At 54.3% G+C, this 16,228-nt stretch overlaps 1 protein-coding gene across 1 annotated transcript; it reads right to left on the reverse strand.

Moving 5' to 3' along the window:
• Nucleotides 1–12,434: 12,434 nt before the first annotated feature.
• Nucleotides 12,435–14,712, reverse strand: LOC309889001 (olfactory receptor 14A16-like; the record flags this gene model as incomplete). Its single annotated transcript, XM_082781660.1, has 2 exons — nucleotides 12,435–12,639; nucleotides 13,961–14,712. 2 exons carry the CDS (start codon nucleotides 14,710–14,712, stop codon nucleotides 12,435–12,437), a joined length of 957 nt encoding a protein of 318 aa, XP_082637786.1.
• Nucleotides 14,713–16,228: the final 1,516 nt, after the last annotated feature.

Below are 16,228 nucleotides of genomic sequence, written 5' to 3' on the forward strand. Positions count from 1 at the left end.
CTGACAGTCATCCCTTTTCCCGTCTCTCAAGAGCTCCCTCGTCAGCCTTTCTGTCTTCTCTGTGTGCAGGCTCTTCAGGTTGCGGGACTCGGGACCTTTGCGGTTCTCCAAGAGCTATTCCATGTCAAGCAAAAGCGGACTTTGGAGACAGGAGACTTTGGGGCTGGAGCTCCCTGGCACCTGACGGGATGTGAAAGTCCTGTCTGAAAACAAAGGGATCCCCTGGATGGCTGCCTCTCCCCTTTCTGAAGCCGACAGTCTGTCCTTCCTTTGGAGAGCGCTGACACCAAGACACCTTGCCCAGAGGGGGAATACCTGTGCAGAACACCTAGGGCCCTCCGCTCCCCCTGCCTCAGCCCCAGGCTGATGAGCTGCACCCCTGGGGACCTTGTCATGAGCTTGGGCACGAGGCATCCGTCGCACCTGACGGCAACCTTGAAGCTGCAGGGGAAGCAGACCCCTACGTGCACGGCCCGAGCTAAGCCTGCAGGATTTCTCTGCCTTCAGCCTGTACACAACCTGATCATCCTCTTTTCCTTTTGACTCCCTAGCGCTAGATGCTGGTACCGCAACGGAGGGGAAGGTGCCGGGAATGCGGACGGCAGCAGCGGAGCTCAGAGCAAAGGGGCTGGGAAGCTCTCCCGCTTTCCACCCCTGAATGGAAAATAAAGAGCACAGCCAGACTGCTTGTGTCGCTTCACTTGAATGCAGCGCCTTGTCTGCACTAGTCTGTGTGACTTTTTGCCATTCAGGGGATGAAAAGAAATGCTCACCAAAGCACGGACAGGACCTCCTGTGTGATCAGGCTTGTTATAAGTTGCCCCCTTAATTAATTTTCAGAGAGCATTGCATTAATAATAGAAAGGAATTTCTTGAGTAAGCAACAGCAAGCAAAACAGCGCTGGGCGGCCGGGGAGTCTCGGCTCCGCCAACGGCGCGCACCTCACCCCCGCCAGGGTCCCTTTTTATATCTTGGTAATTCCGGGATTATGCAGCACATCCTGGTATATTCTGCGACTGCGCGCACTGTTGCTAGGGGGTCGTCTCTGTCCCTCTGGTGGTCGTGAAGATGAAGGCCGTAGTCTTCCTCAGCGTTGTGGTTCAACTTCTTTCTTTATTTGGTCATGTTGGCCCAGCGTGAGACAGGAAGGCAGGATGTTGATACACTAGTTTAGCAACTTATCAGGAGATGGTTCCGTGAGCTTTGCAGCAGGGTCTTTGAACAAAAGAGGCAACTGAGATGCAGAAGGAGAGAAGGGGAGGGGGTTCTCTTTTTTGTTACATTAAGCAAAACAATTTTCATAGTGCCTAGCCAAGTATTATACAGCTCCTTACTTCAGCAGGGAGCTTTCGCAACTCCCGCTCCTCAAACTCCCGCTCCTCCTTGTTTTTATAATACAAAAGACTATGAACAAACATTTATTGTGTATTACACCTCTGGGGGTCGCCCGTACTGAAGGCTCGTAGTCTTCCTCCCAGGCTTTGTCCTTCGGTCGTTCTTCAGCTTCCCCCCTCTCCTGATTTAGGAGGCTCTGGGCCGAATGTCAGAAAGTTGTGTCTCGTGCAATAGTCAGCAGTTATCTCAAAAAAGCCTCCCCCCATTCTCGTATCTCCCAGACCCGAGTCTCAAGGTTTACCCTTCAAACCCTCTCTCAACACCATTCTTTTGCAAGATCAGCACTCTGTTTCTCTCGGACTTGTGCTTATCCAAGGGTATGTAAGACAGAAGGCCACATTTCATCATGAGGCCCTAGCAGTGTTGCATGTTGGCACGAAGCAGATGAACTTTTCTCCCAAGAAGGGATGAGGCACAAAGCCTTCGTCCTGTCAGCCCCATCTCACAGTCACAGCCAGGCACAAGCGCTCGCCCTCCTCCCTCCCGCTCCTCCCTCAGGGCTCGCCTCTCCCCAGGCTGGGCTCCGATTGGCTGCCAGAGCCGCCAGTGAAAGGGAGCCCCGCCCTGTTCCGGCTGGCTGGGGCTCGCTGCCATGGCAACCGTGCGACCGCCTGAGCAGGCGGGGTGGGCGCCGCCATCTTAGGGGTGCTGGGCGGGCCGGGGCTGAGGGGGGGACCTGGCCGGTGTGCCCGGGGCCCCCCTGCCCGGCCCCGGTGTTGCGTTGCTCGCTCCCTGTGCCTCAGCACCTCGTCTTCCCTTTCCTTTGTGGTGTCCAGTGCACGAGAAGCCCGGCAGGGGCAGAAAGGCGGCCATTTCATTGCAGAAGCAATAGGGCTGGGTGCTCCTGCCATGCTCCTCGTGGCTTGACAGAGCGGCACACTGCCACAGGCACGGGGACAGCCTGGCAGCCTTGGGCCTGGCTGTGACTGTGAGATGGGGCTGACAGGACGAAGGCTTTGTGCCTCATCCCTTCTTGGGAGAAAAGTTCATCTGCTTCGTGCCAACATGCAACACTGCTAGCACGGGCACAAGCCAGCAAGGCCCTGCGGCCTGAGTGGAGAGGGCGAGCAGAGAGATGGGGGAATATCCTGGCTCTTTGCCTAGGATAATCAGTGCCAGGCCTAAGCCGTGTGTTTAGGCCTAGGCCTAGGGAATCAGTCCCAGGCCTAAGCCGTGTGCTTAGGCCTAGGCCTAGGGAATCAGTCCCAGGCCTAAGCCGTGTGCTGGAAACCTCTGGGCTGTTCCCTAGCCAAGGGATGGTGGCAAATCCTGGGAGGGGTTGATGAAAGAAACGGAGGATGCGGCTCTTCTCCAAAGCTTTCCAAAGTGCCCCACCTTGCCCCATTGTCCCTCAGGAGCGGGCAGGGCACAGAGCAGTGTCCCCCTGCTCTGACAGTCATCCCTTTTCCCATCTCTCAAGAACTCCCTCGTCAGCCTTTCTGTCTTCTCTGTGTGCAGGCTATTCAGGTTGTGCAACTCGGGACCTTTGCTGTTCTCTAAGAGCAATTCCACGTCAAGCAAAAGCAGTTCTTGATTCGCAAACCGTTCTTCCAGCTGGACATTGATGAGGCGTGGGTGGAGGACATGTACTGTCCCCCTGAGATCCTCCCTGGTGAGAAGGCAGCAGCCCCCCTCTTCCTGCCCCATGTCCGTAAGGATTTGTTGCTGAGGATGTTGCTTCTCCTTGCAGATGACATCAAGGTGAAGCAGCTGAACTACCTGCAGCTAGCAGAAGCCACCTCCTTACCACTGTACATGGTGCAGGAGTGTGTGAAGGAGACCATCGTCTTGTACTGTTGCCTCCTGAGGAACAAGGAGCACGTCCCCTTTGCCTTCAGGGACATCGGTGTTTTGACGTGCGAAGATGATTTCCTGTGCATGAAGTTTTATCCGGACTGTGTTAAACGTCTGGAGAGCGCTGCGGACCTCTTTGCAGTGCTCCACAGTGTAAGTTGGTGATGTTTTGAGGGCTACTTCAGTTTCTTTGGGAATCCTGTGGAAGGGTGATCAATCCGACTGCTGTTGGCCAGCCTGGACACGGCAGGCCAGTCAGGTGCCTTTCCCCACGCCTGCCCCTTTAGCTGCTTTCTCCATGAGCTCTTCTGAGCGTCTGGATGCTGGCCCCTGCAAAAGGCCTTGGAGACAGGTTTGCTTCCTGTCAATGAGGGCCCTGAGAAAACTGCCTCAGAAACCCTCCAGCAGGTCTGTGTCTCTTTGCAGAGAATATGGCCGACACACCCGACTGCCTTGAGTGGAGAGACCACCGCTCGTGGGATGCAGATATTCCCAAGGTGAGTGCATTTCCTCCGCAGCCCTTGGCTTCCCACCTCCTCCTTTGGAAGGTGCGCGGTCGGGTCTCCACGCTCAGCATCCAGTCGGGGCTAAATCCTGGAGAGACTGGGTCCTGGTTAACTGAGGCTGACTTTCGGCTACGAGTGTCTTCACCTGGAGAGGAGGGGCATTGCGGTTGTGCTTCTTGTGCCCGTGCTGCTGGGAATTTAGGCTACCTTTTCTGGTGTTGCGGGAAGCTTGACAACAAACCCCATGCGTGAACGTGACTTAAAAGGGATGCCATGCCCCGTGCAACACCAGGAGGATTACTGCCAGCAAGCTGCAACGGGTAGGAGGCCAGCCTTCTTCAAGCCCGTGTCCTCTTTTGTTTGCCAGGTTTCATCTGACTGTGAGGACAAGGCCAGAGGCCAAAGTGCCGTCCAGCTCGCAGCAGGAAGCTGCAGGAGAGTACAGGATGAGAAGAGGTAAGGGTCCGTGCTGTCTGGGGGTGGTCCCTGCCCCACGCTGGCTGACTGCAACCAGCTTAAAAGGCAGTGCCCATGCAGCTGCTCTGAAGAGCTTCCTCCTTTCCTAGTTTCATTGTTCCGTACTGGCAAGCCGCGGAAGCTTTCCCTCCCCATGGTGAGAAGCTGGGAGCCAGACACGAGGCAGCAAGATCTGGAGAAGAAGCCTTCCACCAGGTGAGACCCTTGGGGGAAAGGAGGAAGGAGCCACTTGCAGCCACACAGGAGAGATGTCCCCTTTGGACCCACCAGAAAGGCTCCTGACACCCGTCCCGGAGGCAGCCGCTCTCTCCACGGATGGCAAGCGTGCAGCACGTTTGCCTGAGACTGGCACGCCAGCTTCATTTTCCAGCAGGGCCCTGATCCTTGGGGGAGCTGGATGCAGAGCCTTGTTGCAGAAGCTCTTGTCCCTTCAGGAGACCCCCACATTGCAACGGAGTCCATCTTTTTGTCTGTGGGAGCAAACGTCCCCTGCAGTTTCTTCCAGCTCCCCCGCAGTTTCTTCCAGCCTAAGGAGCTGTGATAGCAGGTGGAAACGTTTCTTTCAGGCATTTTTTCCAAACGACATCCCAGACTTCATGGCAGACACAAGAGAGTGCCGAGGGAGGGAGGTGGCATGCCTTCCCCTCTTCCCTGATGGCGTTCTCCGATGTCGCTGGCTCCCCAGCTAATAATAATATAGATAAGATAATCTGCTTTCCACCCATAAGCCCGGGTGGGCCGTACTGGTGTCTCTAGGATCCTGTCCTTGCACAAGACACTGCTCCTCTCCTCCTGCCACCACAAAGGGCCTGGATACGGGCATCCCGAGCCTTCCTGAAGGCAGCTGGTGCCACAGCTTGGCGGTTGGCTCTCTCCGTCTCTGCTGAAGCGAACACGGCCAGTCCCACACCCATTCGCTGCGGAACTGCCGTCTGCTGCAGAGGCTGACGCAGCTTGCGAGCGCGGACTGGAGACCGAATTCCCCCGGGCTCACGCAGCCTCCCGGTGTCTGTTTGCAGTGTGCTCCCCCCGTGTCCAGGCAGCTCCCCCAGGACGAAGACAGACGGGCAGGAACCAGCTCCTCGAGCCGAGTCCACCAGCACTGCGCTCCCTGCTCCTGAAGCCTCTCGCAGATTGGCGCAGGTACCTGCTCTGCCTTGCTGCAATGACCACGCGGTTTGGCACTGTACTAAAGCCTCTTTGTGTGGAGCGATCCCAAGCCAGACCCTTGGGCTGCGTTCATTTTCACGCTTGTTACCTCCTTCTCCTCTTCCTCGGGAGACACTTTCCCTGCCTCTTGCTGCCTCCCGTGTTGCCATGAGCCGCTTCATTTGGACCAGGGGGATGGAAAAGGAATGAGGGCTTTCTGGGTCTGTGATGGCAGAGGTCTTTGGTCCAACAGCTGAGACCAATCCTGTCTGCTGTTGTGTTTTCTGTTTGTTTTCCTCCAGGAGGCCTGGAACCTGTCCTCGCAGTGGGACCAAAGAAAGAGCTCTTGGCCCTTGTACCGAGAGCGAATACAGCAAGCCCGGGCAGAAATGGCTGCTTGGGAAGCCTGGTCTCGGGGGGAGGACCAAGAGATACCCCAGGTACTGGCAGTGACCAACACCGCTGAGAACAGCAGCGCTCCTCCCCGCCAGGGCTCCGAGGGGGGCAGGTCCCAGGGTGGTGGGAGCAGGACGGGCACCAGGGCGCAGGGCAGGGCTTTGCCCGCTCCTCCCTGTGCGGGCAAGAGAGGCTGTCAGCAGAAAGCGAGGGGTCAAAGCAGCAGCCAGACGTGGGCCGGCAGTGCCGAGTCGCCTGCTTCCCAGCTCCTGCTGCAGGGTCCTTTCCGGGGGTCCTCTGGGAAACAGCACCCGTGTGTCCAGTCCTGTCTGATGAGAGCCTCTTCTCCTTGCACCAGGTCACCACTCAACACGATTGGGTTCCCCATCCCCCAGCCCAGCCCAAGAGCAAGGAGGTCAGGAGGAGGTGGAGGAAGGCTCCGACCCCTACCCCAGAAGAGGAGTGGAGAGCACCAGCCCAGCTGGACAGGCTCGAGTAAGTGTGTGCCGGCTGCGTTCACGTGCTGGGGCACTCGAGTAGCTGCTGAGCGATGTCAGGAGATGTCCAGCAGCCCGGTCCCTGGGTCCTGGGGTTGCCTGTGACACCCTTGGCTTTCTCCTAAAGCGGGCAGGACCTTGGTTACCGCCAAGGCCTAAAACTCATCACAGGGCGAAAGGGTGGGTGCACGTGGCAGGGTGGGTGCAGGGTCTGGAAGAGGGGAGAGGCAGAAGGGGCGTCTGGCAGAGGCTGAGGGATCCCTTCCTCCTGCTGTTGCAGCCACCTTTCCCCACGAGCACTGCAAGTTTTGAAAAGGCTGGAGCCGCATCACCGTCGACAAAAGATGTTCGAAACTGTTGCGGAGGAAAAGCGGCTGCGGCAAGAGCAGCTGTGGCTCCCCTGGTAAGTATCTCCAGACAGGGACGGTGCTTCCCGCTGCTGCAAGGCCCGTCCTTCCCTGGGGGCAGCACTGGGACAGAGAGGCCATTCCGGGGCCCTCCGCTCCCCCTGCCTCAGCCCCAGGCTGATGAGCTGCACCCCTGGGGACCTTGTCATGAGCTTGGGCACGAGGCATCCGTCGCACCTGACGGCAACCTTGAAGCTGCACGGGAAGCAGACCCCTACGTGCACGGCCCGAGCTAAGCCTGCAGGATTTCTCTGCCTTCAGCCTGTACACAACCTGATCATCCTCTTTTCCTTTTGACTCCCTAGCGCTAGATGCTGGTACCGCAACGGAGGGGAAGGTGCCGGGAATGCGGACGGCAGCAGCGGAGCTCAGAGCAAAGGGGCTGGGAAGCTCTCCCGCTTTCCACCCCTGAATGGAAAATAAAGAGCACAGCCAGACTGCTTGTGTCGCTTCACTTGAATGCAGCGCCTTGTCTGCGCTAGTCTCTGTGACATTTTGCGATTTAGGGGATGAAAAGAAATGCTCACCAAAGCACGGACAGGACCTCCTGTGTGATCAGGCTTGTTATAAGTTGCCCCCTTAATTAATTTTCAGAGAGCATTGCATTGATAATAGAAAGGAATTTCTTGAGTAAGCCAACAGCAAGCAAAACAGCGCTGGGCGGCCGGGGAGTCTCGGCTCCGCCAACGGCGCGCACCTCACCCCCGCCAGGGTCCCTTTTTATATCTTGGTAATTGCGGGATTACGCAGCACATCCTGGTATATTCTGCGACTGCGCGTACTGTTGCTAGGGGGTCGTCTCTGTCCCTCTGGTGGTCGTGAAGATGAAGGCCGTAGTCTTCCTCGGCATTGTGGTTCAACTTCTTTTTTTATTTGGTCATGTTGGCCCAGCGTGAGACAGGAAGGCAGGATGTTGATACACTAGTCTAGCAACTTATCAGGAGATGGTTCCGTGAGCTTTGCAGCAGGGTCTTTGAACAAAAGAGGCAACTGAGATGCAGAAGGAGAGAAGGGGAGGGGGTTCTCTTTTTTGTTACATTAAGCAAAAGAATTTTCATAGTGTCTAGCCAAGCATTATACAGCTCCTTACTTCAGCAGGGAGCTTTCGCAACTCCCGCTCCTCAAACGGAACTCCTTGTTTTTATAATACAAAAGACAATGAACAAACATTTATTGTGTATTACACCTCTGGGGGTCGCCCGTACCGAAGGCTCGTAGTCTTCCTCCCAGGCTTTGTCCTTCGGTCGTTCTTCAGCTTCCCCCCTCTCCTGATTTAGGAGGCTCTGGGCCGAATGTCAGAAAGTTGTGTCTCGTGCAATAGTCAGCAGTTATCTCAAAAAAGCCTTCCCCCATTCTCGTATCTCCCAGACCCGAGTCTCAAGGTTTACCCTTCAAACCCTCTCTCAACACCATTCTTTTGCAAGATAACCACCCTGTTTCTCTCGGACTTGTGCTTATCCAAGGGTATGCAAGACAGAAGGCCACACTTCATCATGAGGCCCTAGCAGTGTTGCATGTTGGCACGAAGCAGATGAGCTTTTTTCCCAAGAAGGGATGAGGCACAAAGCCTTCGTCCTGTCAGCCCCATCTCACAGTCACAGCCAGGCACAAGGCTGCCAGGCTGTCCCCATGCCTGTGGCAGTGTGCCGCTCTGTCAAGCCACGAGGAGCATGGCAGGAGCACCCAGCCCTATTGCTTCTGCAATGAAATGGCCGCCTTTCTGCCCCTGCCGGGCTTCTCGTGCACTGGACACCACAAAGGAAAGGGAAGACGAGGTGCTGAGGCACAGGGAGCGAGCAATGCAACACCGGGGCCGGGCAGGGGGGCCCCGGGCACACCGCCCAGCTCCAGGGAGGAGTGGGAGGGAGGAGGGGAAGCGCTTGTGCCTGGCTGTGACTGTGAGATGGGGCTGACAGGACGAAGGCTTTGTGCCTCATCCCTTCTTGGGAGAAAAGTTCATCTGCTTCGTGCCAACATGCAACACTGCTAGCACGGGCACAAGCCAGCAAGGCCCTGCGGCCTGAGTGGAGAGGGCGAGCAGAGAGATGGGGGAATATCCTGGGTCCGTGCCTAGGATAATCAGTGCCAGGCCTAAGCCGTGTGTTTAGGCCTAGGCCTAGGGAATCAGTCCCAGGCCTAAGCCGTGTGCTTAGGCCTAGGCCTAGGGAATCAGTCCCAGGCCTAAGCCGTGTGCTTAGGCCTAGGCCTAGGGAATCAGTCCCAGGCCTAAGCCGTGTGCTGGAAACCTCTGGGCTGTTCCCTAGCCAAGGGATGGTGGCAAATCCTGGGAGGGGTTGATGAAAGAAACGGAGGATGCGGCTCTTCTCCAAAGCTTTCCAAAGTGCCCCACCTTGCCCCATTGTCCCTCAGGAGCGGGCAGGGCACAGAGCAGTGTCCCCCTGCTCTGACAGTCATCCCTTTTCCCGTCTCTCAAGAACTCCCTTGTCAGCCTTTCTGTCTTCTCTGTGTGCAGGCTCTTCAGGTTGCGGGAGTCGGGACCTTTGTGGTTCTCCAAGAGCAATTCCACGTCAAGCAAAAGCAGACTTTGGAGGCAGGAGACTTTGGGGCTGGAGCTCCCTGGCACCTGACGGGATGTGAAAGTCCTAGTCTGTGTGACTTTTTGCCATTTAGGGGATGAAAAGAAATGCTCACCAAAGCACGGACAGGACCTCCTGTGTGATCAGGCTCAAGGGAGCCTGATCAAAGGCACTGGGCAGGAGACTCTGATGCTGAGTAAAGGCCTTGGTTTGTTTGGTGAAGCAGAAAGGCCAAGCCCTGGCCCCCAGCCCCTGGGCAGGGAGCTCCTGTCCCTCACCCATGGCTCAGGGCTCTTCCTGGGGCAGTGGGATGTGGGGTGTGTGATGCTGTGTGAAGGACAATGCTATGACACCTGCTGGCCTCCCCACTGGGTTGCAAGGAGGCCACAAGGCCCCAGTGTCATGAGCACAGCATGTGTCCTTATGGGTCTCAGTAGCAGAGATAACTGCCATAGCCAAGGGGACAAAGCCCTTGGTTGTGCTGGGGCCTTCCAGCCTTGCCAGCGTAGTCAGTCTTCTCCACCACAGGCTGTCCTGCACTGTCCAATTCTTGCCCTATTCTCCCTGCAGGCTCTAGGCACACACTTCACTTCTCCCCCTTGCTCTCACCCTGGCATTTCCTTACTTTCACTGGTATCTGCCCACCCTCCCTGGCTGTCCTTTGAAACACAGTGGCATGGGCTGACCACAGACTCCTTCTTGGTGACGTCAGGCAGCGCAGCACTACCCTTTCGGTGACATTTCCTCCTCCCCATGCCCACTCTTCACCTTCTAAGCAGCACTTTGTCCCACTTTTGACTCTCTCCTGCTATTTCCCACCACCAGAGAATCCTCACCAGGATCTTCCAAGCCACATCCCTGCTGCTGGCCTTCCAGCTTCTCATGTAGATGTGACCAAGTTGTGTGCCCATTGCTGTCCCACCATGTGCTCAGGCAGAAGGGATGTGAAAACCCACACCCAAGGCCTCTTCCTGTATGGGGCCTGCCAGGCTCTCAGACAGAGGGCATCTCACAATCAGTGTGCCAAGCAGGTGCCTTCTGCTGCCTCATCAGGGATGCTGGCAGGTGTAAGTGGAAAAGCACAGATGTCAGCCAGGAGGCAAGGGCTGACACATCAGCTGCTTCAGGGAGCAGTCACCTCATAGGCCCTGTCCCCAGCCATGTTACTGCTGCTGGCCTGTCAGCTCCAGAGATTGAGCTGACCAGAGGCTTCCTACTCGTTGTTAAGTTTCTGAGGCACCACAGACCTCAACTTATTCACCCGGCACCGTCATTGTGTGCCAGGGCCTGGGGAGATAAAAAAAAAGTAAGCTTATCAAGTATATTTTCTACCCTTAGTTTATAAAGTAAATTTTCTACTACTGCTTCAAATATGGAATCATTCTTTTCAGGATCTACTGTGGTCATAGGAACACAAGATGTATCTCTGCCTCTGCCTCTCTCTCTTTCCTCTTCCTCTGCCTGCTATGTCTTCAGAGAGCTCTCTGAAAGACAGGACATTGAATCACAATAAACAAATAAATGTTCCAAGAGACTTCTGATTTTGATCTTCTTCAACTCTTCTGATCAAGGCAGACTAAATAGATAAGATTGATCAAGGGCTCCTCTGAGCTTGACACCATCCAGAAAAGATCTGAAAGTGTGCTCCATCCGGTAATTCAGAGAGGCAATAACAACATCCAGCAGTGCTGCCCCAAGTGTTGATTGCTGAGGGATGATGCTAAGAACTGGCTGACAGCACTATGTGTCATGGATGATATCTGGGCCTGATTGTCCAGCAAACTGGCCCACCCACGGCCTCACCAATTTGTTAAATCCACATAGCACCATTCTGGCTATAAGAATTCTTTGAGACAAAGCCAAAGGCCTTGCTAAAGACAAGTAAGCACCTTCTCTTCCCTTTGCTTCCCTTTCCTTCCCTTCCTTTATGGGTTCATCAATCCTGTTTTTGTCCTTCAAGTGCCTGGAGGTGGCTGTGGAAAAGCTTGCCCCATCACCTTCACAGGGACTGAGGTGAGGCTGGCCAGCCTTCATTCTCCCAACCCTCCATGGCATGAGGAATAGACCCTGGCTGAGGGCATTTGTGCAGCCTCAGGTTTGCCTCAGCACATTTACACGATGTGCATGCTGAAGCCTCAACTGTACCAGGCACATCTGGACTTCTGACTGAGCCATTCTGTGTCCCGCTGCAGAGGAACAAACCACCTCTCTGAGCTGGGCTGAGAGCCTTGGTCCTGGAGCTCCTCAGCCTGCCTTCTTTGCAGTGCCATGAGAAGTGTTTGGGTGCTGCACCCTATGGCATTCCACTATTCCCATTCCACATTCGCTCACCAGACTTCTTTCCCTGTTCCTCCTATGTCCCCTGGGTCACGGGGCTCTTCTTGTCCTGCTCACATCCAGATTTAACACTTGATCGCAGGGGGACTCCACCGGGAAGAGGCTCATGCTCTGTGGGCTCCATTCACTGCTGACCCCCTGGGACACACTGTCCCTGCAGCTCCCCTGGGCTCTCCTGATTCCTTCCAAAATCTGCTCACCTGCCACCAGCCCCAGCACATGCTGTAGTGCCACAGGCAGGTTAATTGGAGCCTCCTCACCATCTGCCTGAGTGCTGGACACCAACAAGCAACACCTGAGGGAGTGCCCATGCCCTCAAACACCCAGCTGGGGCTCTGATCACTTCACCCTGAGCCCATGGAGAAACAGGCAAAGCCAGGTCCCTCTTGGAGTCCATTTCTGGACTGCAATGTTCTTGACAGCAACTGTGAAGGAAGACCTGAGCCGCCAGGCACTACCCTGAGCAGAATCACTTTATGGGATGGAAATGCTGTTCTGGAGGCCAGCTGTGCCACAAAAATGCCCGTTGCCAGTCCCTGCCTGTGGTCACAGGATTGCCACACAGCAGTACCGTGACCAAGCTACAGGAACAATCAGGCTTATGCCAACAGAAAAGGCTCAGAAGGAGATTGTGGAAGCGGGATGAAAGTAGCTCTGGACAGACGAAACCCTGCTGCTTCCTGGCAGTGCTGCTATGGTGGGTCTCTATATTCCTCTTCACTTCCACCCATGGGCATTACCCTGGAACCCCCAGCAAAATTCTCAGAAAAAGCATCTCAGACACACTCTTCACTGCAGGTTCCTTTGTTTTGTTTAAATACGTGAGTAGGATCAGTAATGACGATTTATATGGAAAACATTGTTGCCCTCATTAATAGCAAACAAAACCCACCAAAGAACAAAAGACAAGCTTTTTATCATGAGTTATATTACCAGTGCTATTCCGGAGAAGACAGGCAGTACGTTACTTCTGATGTACACCCACTCATGAGTTTCTGCAGTGCATCCTTGAGCTCCTTGTTCCTCATGCTGTAGACAAGGGGGTTCATGGCTGGAGGAACCACCGAGTACAAAACTGTCACCACGAGATCCAGGGATGGGGAGGAGATGTAGGGGGGCTTCAAGTAGGTAAAAATGGCAGTGCTGAAAAACAGGGAGACCACGGCCAGGTGAGGGAGGCACGTGGAAAAGGCTTTGTGCCGTCCATGCACATAGGAGAAAAGAATGACAATTAAACACGTGGATGCTAAAGAGAAACCAATCATAAGTACCCAAACACTCCTGAGGTAGGAATATGAGCAACAGATCCTGAGGATCTGCACATAGGACAGCAAAATAAATGCAAAACACTCCCCAAACAAAACAAAAATACTAAGTGTGAGAAGCCCCATTTCCCTGAGGCCCCTTTAAGGGTCTTTTTTTTTAAAAAAAAAAAAAAAAAAGGAAAGAAAGAAAAAGAAAAGCTGCAATGAGGTCACCCCAGAGACTTCTCTTCTCCAGGCTGAACATCCCCAGCTCTCTCAACCTCTCTTCATACAAGAGTTGCTCCAACCTTCTGATTAAATTTGTATCCCTCCTGTAGTGAGTTAACTTGGTAAGGTTTTGGTAGCAGGGTGCCATAGGGGTGGCTTCTGTGACAAGAATCCAGCCAATCAGAAGAATCAAGCCAATAAGTGATGGCATTTGCATTTCTGTGAAAACATATTTAAGAAAGAGTAAAAAATAAGCTGCTACGCAACAGCAGCTGGGAGAGAGGAGTGAGAAACTTTTTGGTTTTAGTTCCTCACTGCTCCAGTCAGTTAGTTAAATCTCAGCAAGTGATCTTAATCTCCCTACACTGAATCTGTTTTGCCCAAGACTGCAAATGCTGTCTTCTCCCTGTATCTTCAAAAAAATAATAAAAAAAAAAAGGAGCCCTTTCCACTCTGTTTTCTTCGGCTACTCCTTTGAGGAAGGGGTGAAAGTGTGATGAGTGTGATGTGCTGGAGCTCAGCTGCCCATTGGTGTGAAACCACCACACTGCTCAGCCATGTTATTGACATCAGCTTTGAAAGAAGAAGCAGGATTTCAGGCAGTCAGTTGGGGAGATCCTTTTTTATTAAGCAGATGATAAGAGAGAGTACTGAAAAAGCAGTTTCATTCCTCAACGTACGGTAGATATATATATTAAAAAAAATAAATCTAATAAACTAATGAATGGGAATGACAACAAAGATAAATGTTACAATAATGATCATGAAACAAGTACCCAGGAAGTCATTTGTGGAGAAAAAGCAGTAATTTCTCACTTTTCAGAAACATCACTGAAATCATATTCCTAATGGCACACTTGAGCTCCTGGTTCCTCATGCTGTAGATGAGGGGGTTCACTGCTGGAGGCATCACTGAGTACAGAAATGACACCATCAGGTCCTGGGCTGGGAAGGAGATTGAGAAGGGCTTCATGTAGGCAAAAAGTCCAGTGATGACAAACAGGAAGACCACAAACAGGTGAGGGAGGCACGTGGAGAAGGCTTTGTGCCGGCCCTGCTCAGAGGGCATCCTCAGCACGGCCCTGAAGACCTGCACATAGGAAAAAAGAATGAAAAAAAAGCACATGGATGCTAAAGGGACACCAATCATAAGTACCCAAACATGCCTGAGGTAGGACTGTGAGCAGGAGAGCTTGAGGATCTGGGGGACTTCACAGAAGAACTGGTCCACAGCATTTCCTCCGCAGAGGGGCAGGGAAAATGTATTGGCTGTGTGCAGAAGAGCACAGAGAGCCCCACTGCCCCAGGCAGCTGCTGCCATCTGGGCACAAGCTCTGCTGCCCAGGAGGGTCCCGTAGTGCAGGGGCTTGCAGATGGCAACGTAGCGGTCATAGGACGTGATGGTGAGAAGAGAAAACTCTGCTGATATCAAGAAAAGAAACAGAAAGACCTGTGCAACACATCCTGAGTAGGAAATGGCCCTGGTGTCCCAGAGGGAATTGGCCATGGCTTTGGGGACAGTGGTGGAGATGCAGCCCAGGTCGAGGAGGGCGAGGTTGAGGAGGAAGAAGTACATGGGGGTGTGGAGGCGGTGGTTGAAGGCTATGGTGGTGAGGATGAGGCCGTTGCCCAGAAGGGCAGCCAGGTAGATGCCCAGGAAGAGCCCAAAGTGCAGGAGCTGCAGCTCCCGAGTGTCTGCAAATGGCAGGATGAGGAACTCGGTGATGGAGCTGCTGTTGGACATCTGATCCTCCTGGACAAAGGGGAACAATCCCAGGAAAATAAAAGACAATGATAATTAGGAAAGACATCTTTGATAAAACCTGCTCCACTTCTCTCTGAAACCCTGCACAGTGATTTTCCTCTTTCTGAGACATTTTTTCTGCTCCCTTGCTTGAGCTCCGGTTTGTCCAGTCTGTCCATCTACCCTCGTCTCAGCCAGAGTCCTTGAGGGCTCAGTCCACTGGCCCACGGATAGGTGCCCAATTACTGTGGCTTCAGGAACTGCCTGTAAGACGATTCAGATTTTTCCTGCCCCATAAACTGCACTGCCCTGAGCACCACAGGTTTTAAGGGGAACTTTGGGCACCTTCCTCCTATGGACACATCTGTGAGGTGGAAGTCAGTGCTTGAGCTGCAGCTGAAAGCCAGAGCTGCAGCAAGCCATAAAACAAGAACAGCAACAGCAGATGAAGGAACTTAAGAGAAACAGCCCAGGGCTTCTGCCAGGGGAGGCAAGGCCAGGGAGGGACTGAAAGGAGCTCAGGAGTCAGCTCTGCCGGAGGTTCCACTCATGAGGTTATGAGACATCCTGACTCCTGTGGGCTTGAGGTCAGAAAAGGAGGTACCAGACTATGTTCCCACTGTGCTGCCATTCCCTGCCCATGGCTCTGCTGCCTGCAGCTGTCCCTGCCTGCAGCTGGGTCTCTGTCCCCACGCCTCCTGCCTGCAGCTCACAGCCCCCATCCCACCCCATCAGAGCTGGGTGCTCAGCTCTGCCCTGCAGACACCTCCTGGTAGCAGGGCTCTGCCCAAGGGCAGCTCGCTGGGGGCACGTCCTAGAAACCAGGTCACACAGACACTGCTGACACTGTGCAAGGGGTGGTGGAGCTTTCTATGGGCTGAGAGGCAGGAAAGGGACTTGCTGGGGTTGCTTGTAACCTTTCATGGGATGTATTATGAGTGTCAGACTCATCTTGGAAATAATGGTATTTATTTCTATTTCCACTGAGCCAGATAAGACAAAATTGAAAGGTCAGGAGTCTCAGGAGAGCTGAGACTGACGCTGAAATCCCTTCCCGTAACACAGCTCTTGCTAAGTCCCCTTTTATACACCCAGTTGTTCTGTGTGTCTGTGAGCAGGCTGCCACCCGCAGCTTCTCCCCACAGCGCCCTGGGCAGCTCCCCGGGCAGGCTGAGTGCTGAGCCTGGCTGGCGGCAGAGGCCCTGCCCCGCCACACAGCCCCTGGGGCACAGCAGGGACCCTGCTCTGCACCACAGCCCTGGACGCCCCTGCCTGCACCCCCGGCTTCTCCTTCTTCCAGGAACTGCAGCTACATTGTCCTCCAGTCAGAGACTTACTGGGTGCAGGGCTGCGAAGTCTTCTCCGTCAGGGAGCTCTGTGCATGCTGCCACTGCTGCCTGCCTTTAAGCACTGTGTCTCTGCAGGCAGTGCCCCCAGCCCTGCTGCGCTGTGCAGAGGAGCTGCTCCTGGGCAGAGCTGTCTCTCTGCAGCGCTGCCCGCTTGCCAGGAGCTCCCC

The sequence above is a fragment of the Aythya marila genome (assembly GCF_965140915.1).
Source record: "Aythya marila genome assembly, chromosome: 31".
Classification (NCBI taxonomy): domain Eukaryota; kingdom Metazoa; phylum Chordata; class Aves; order Anseriformes; family Anatidae; genus Aythya; species Aythya marila.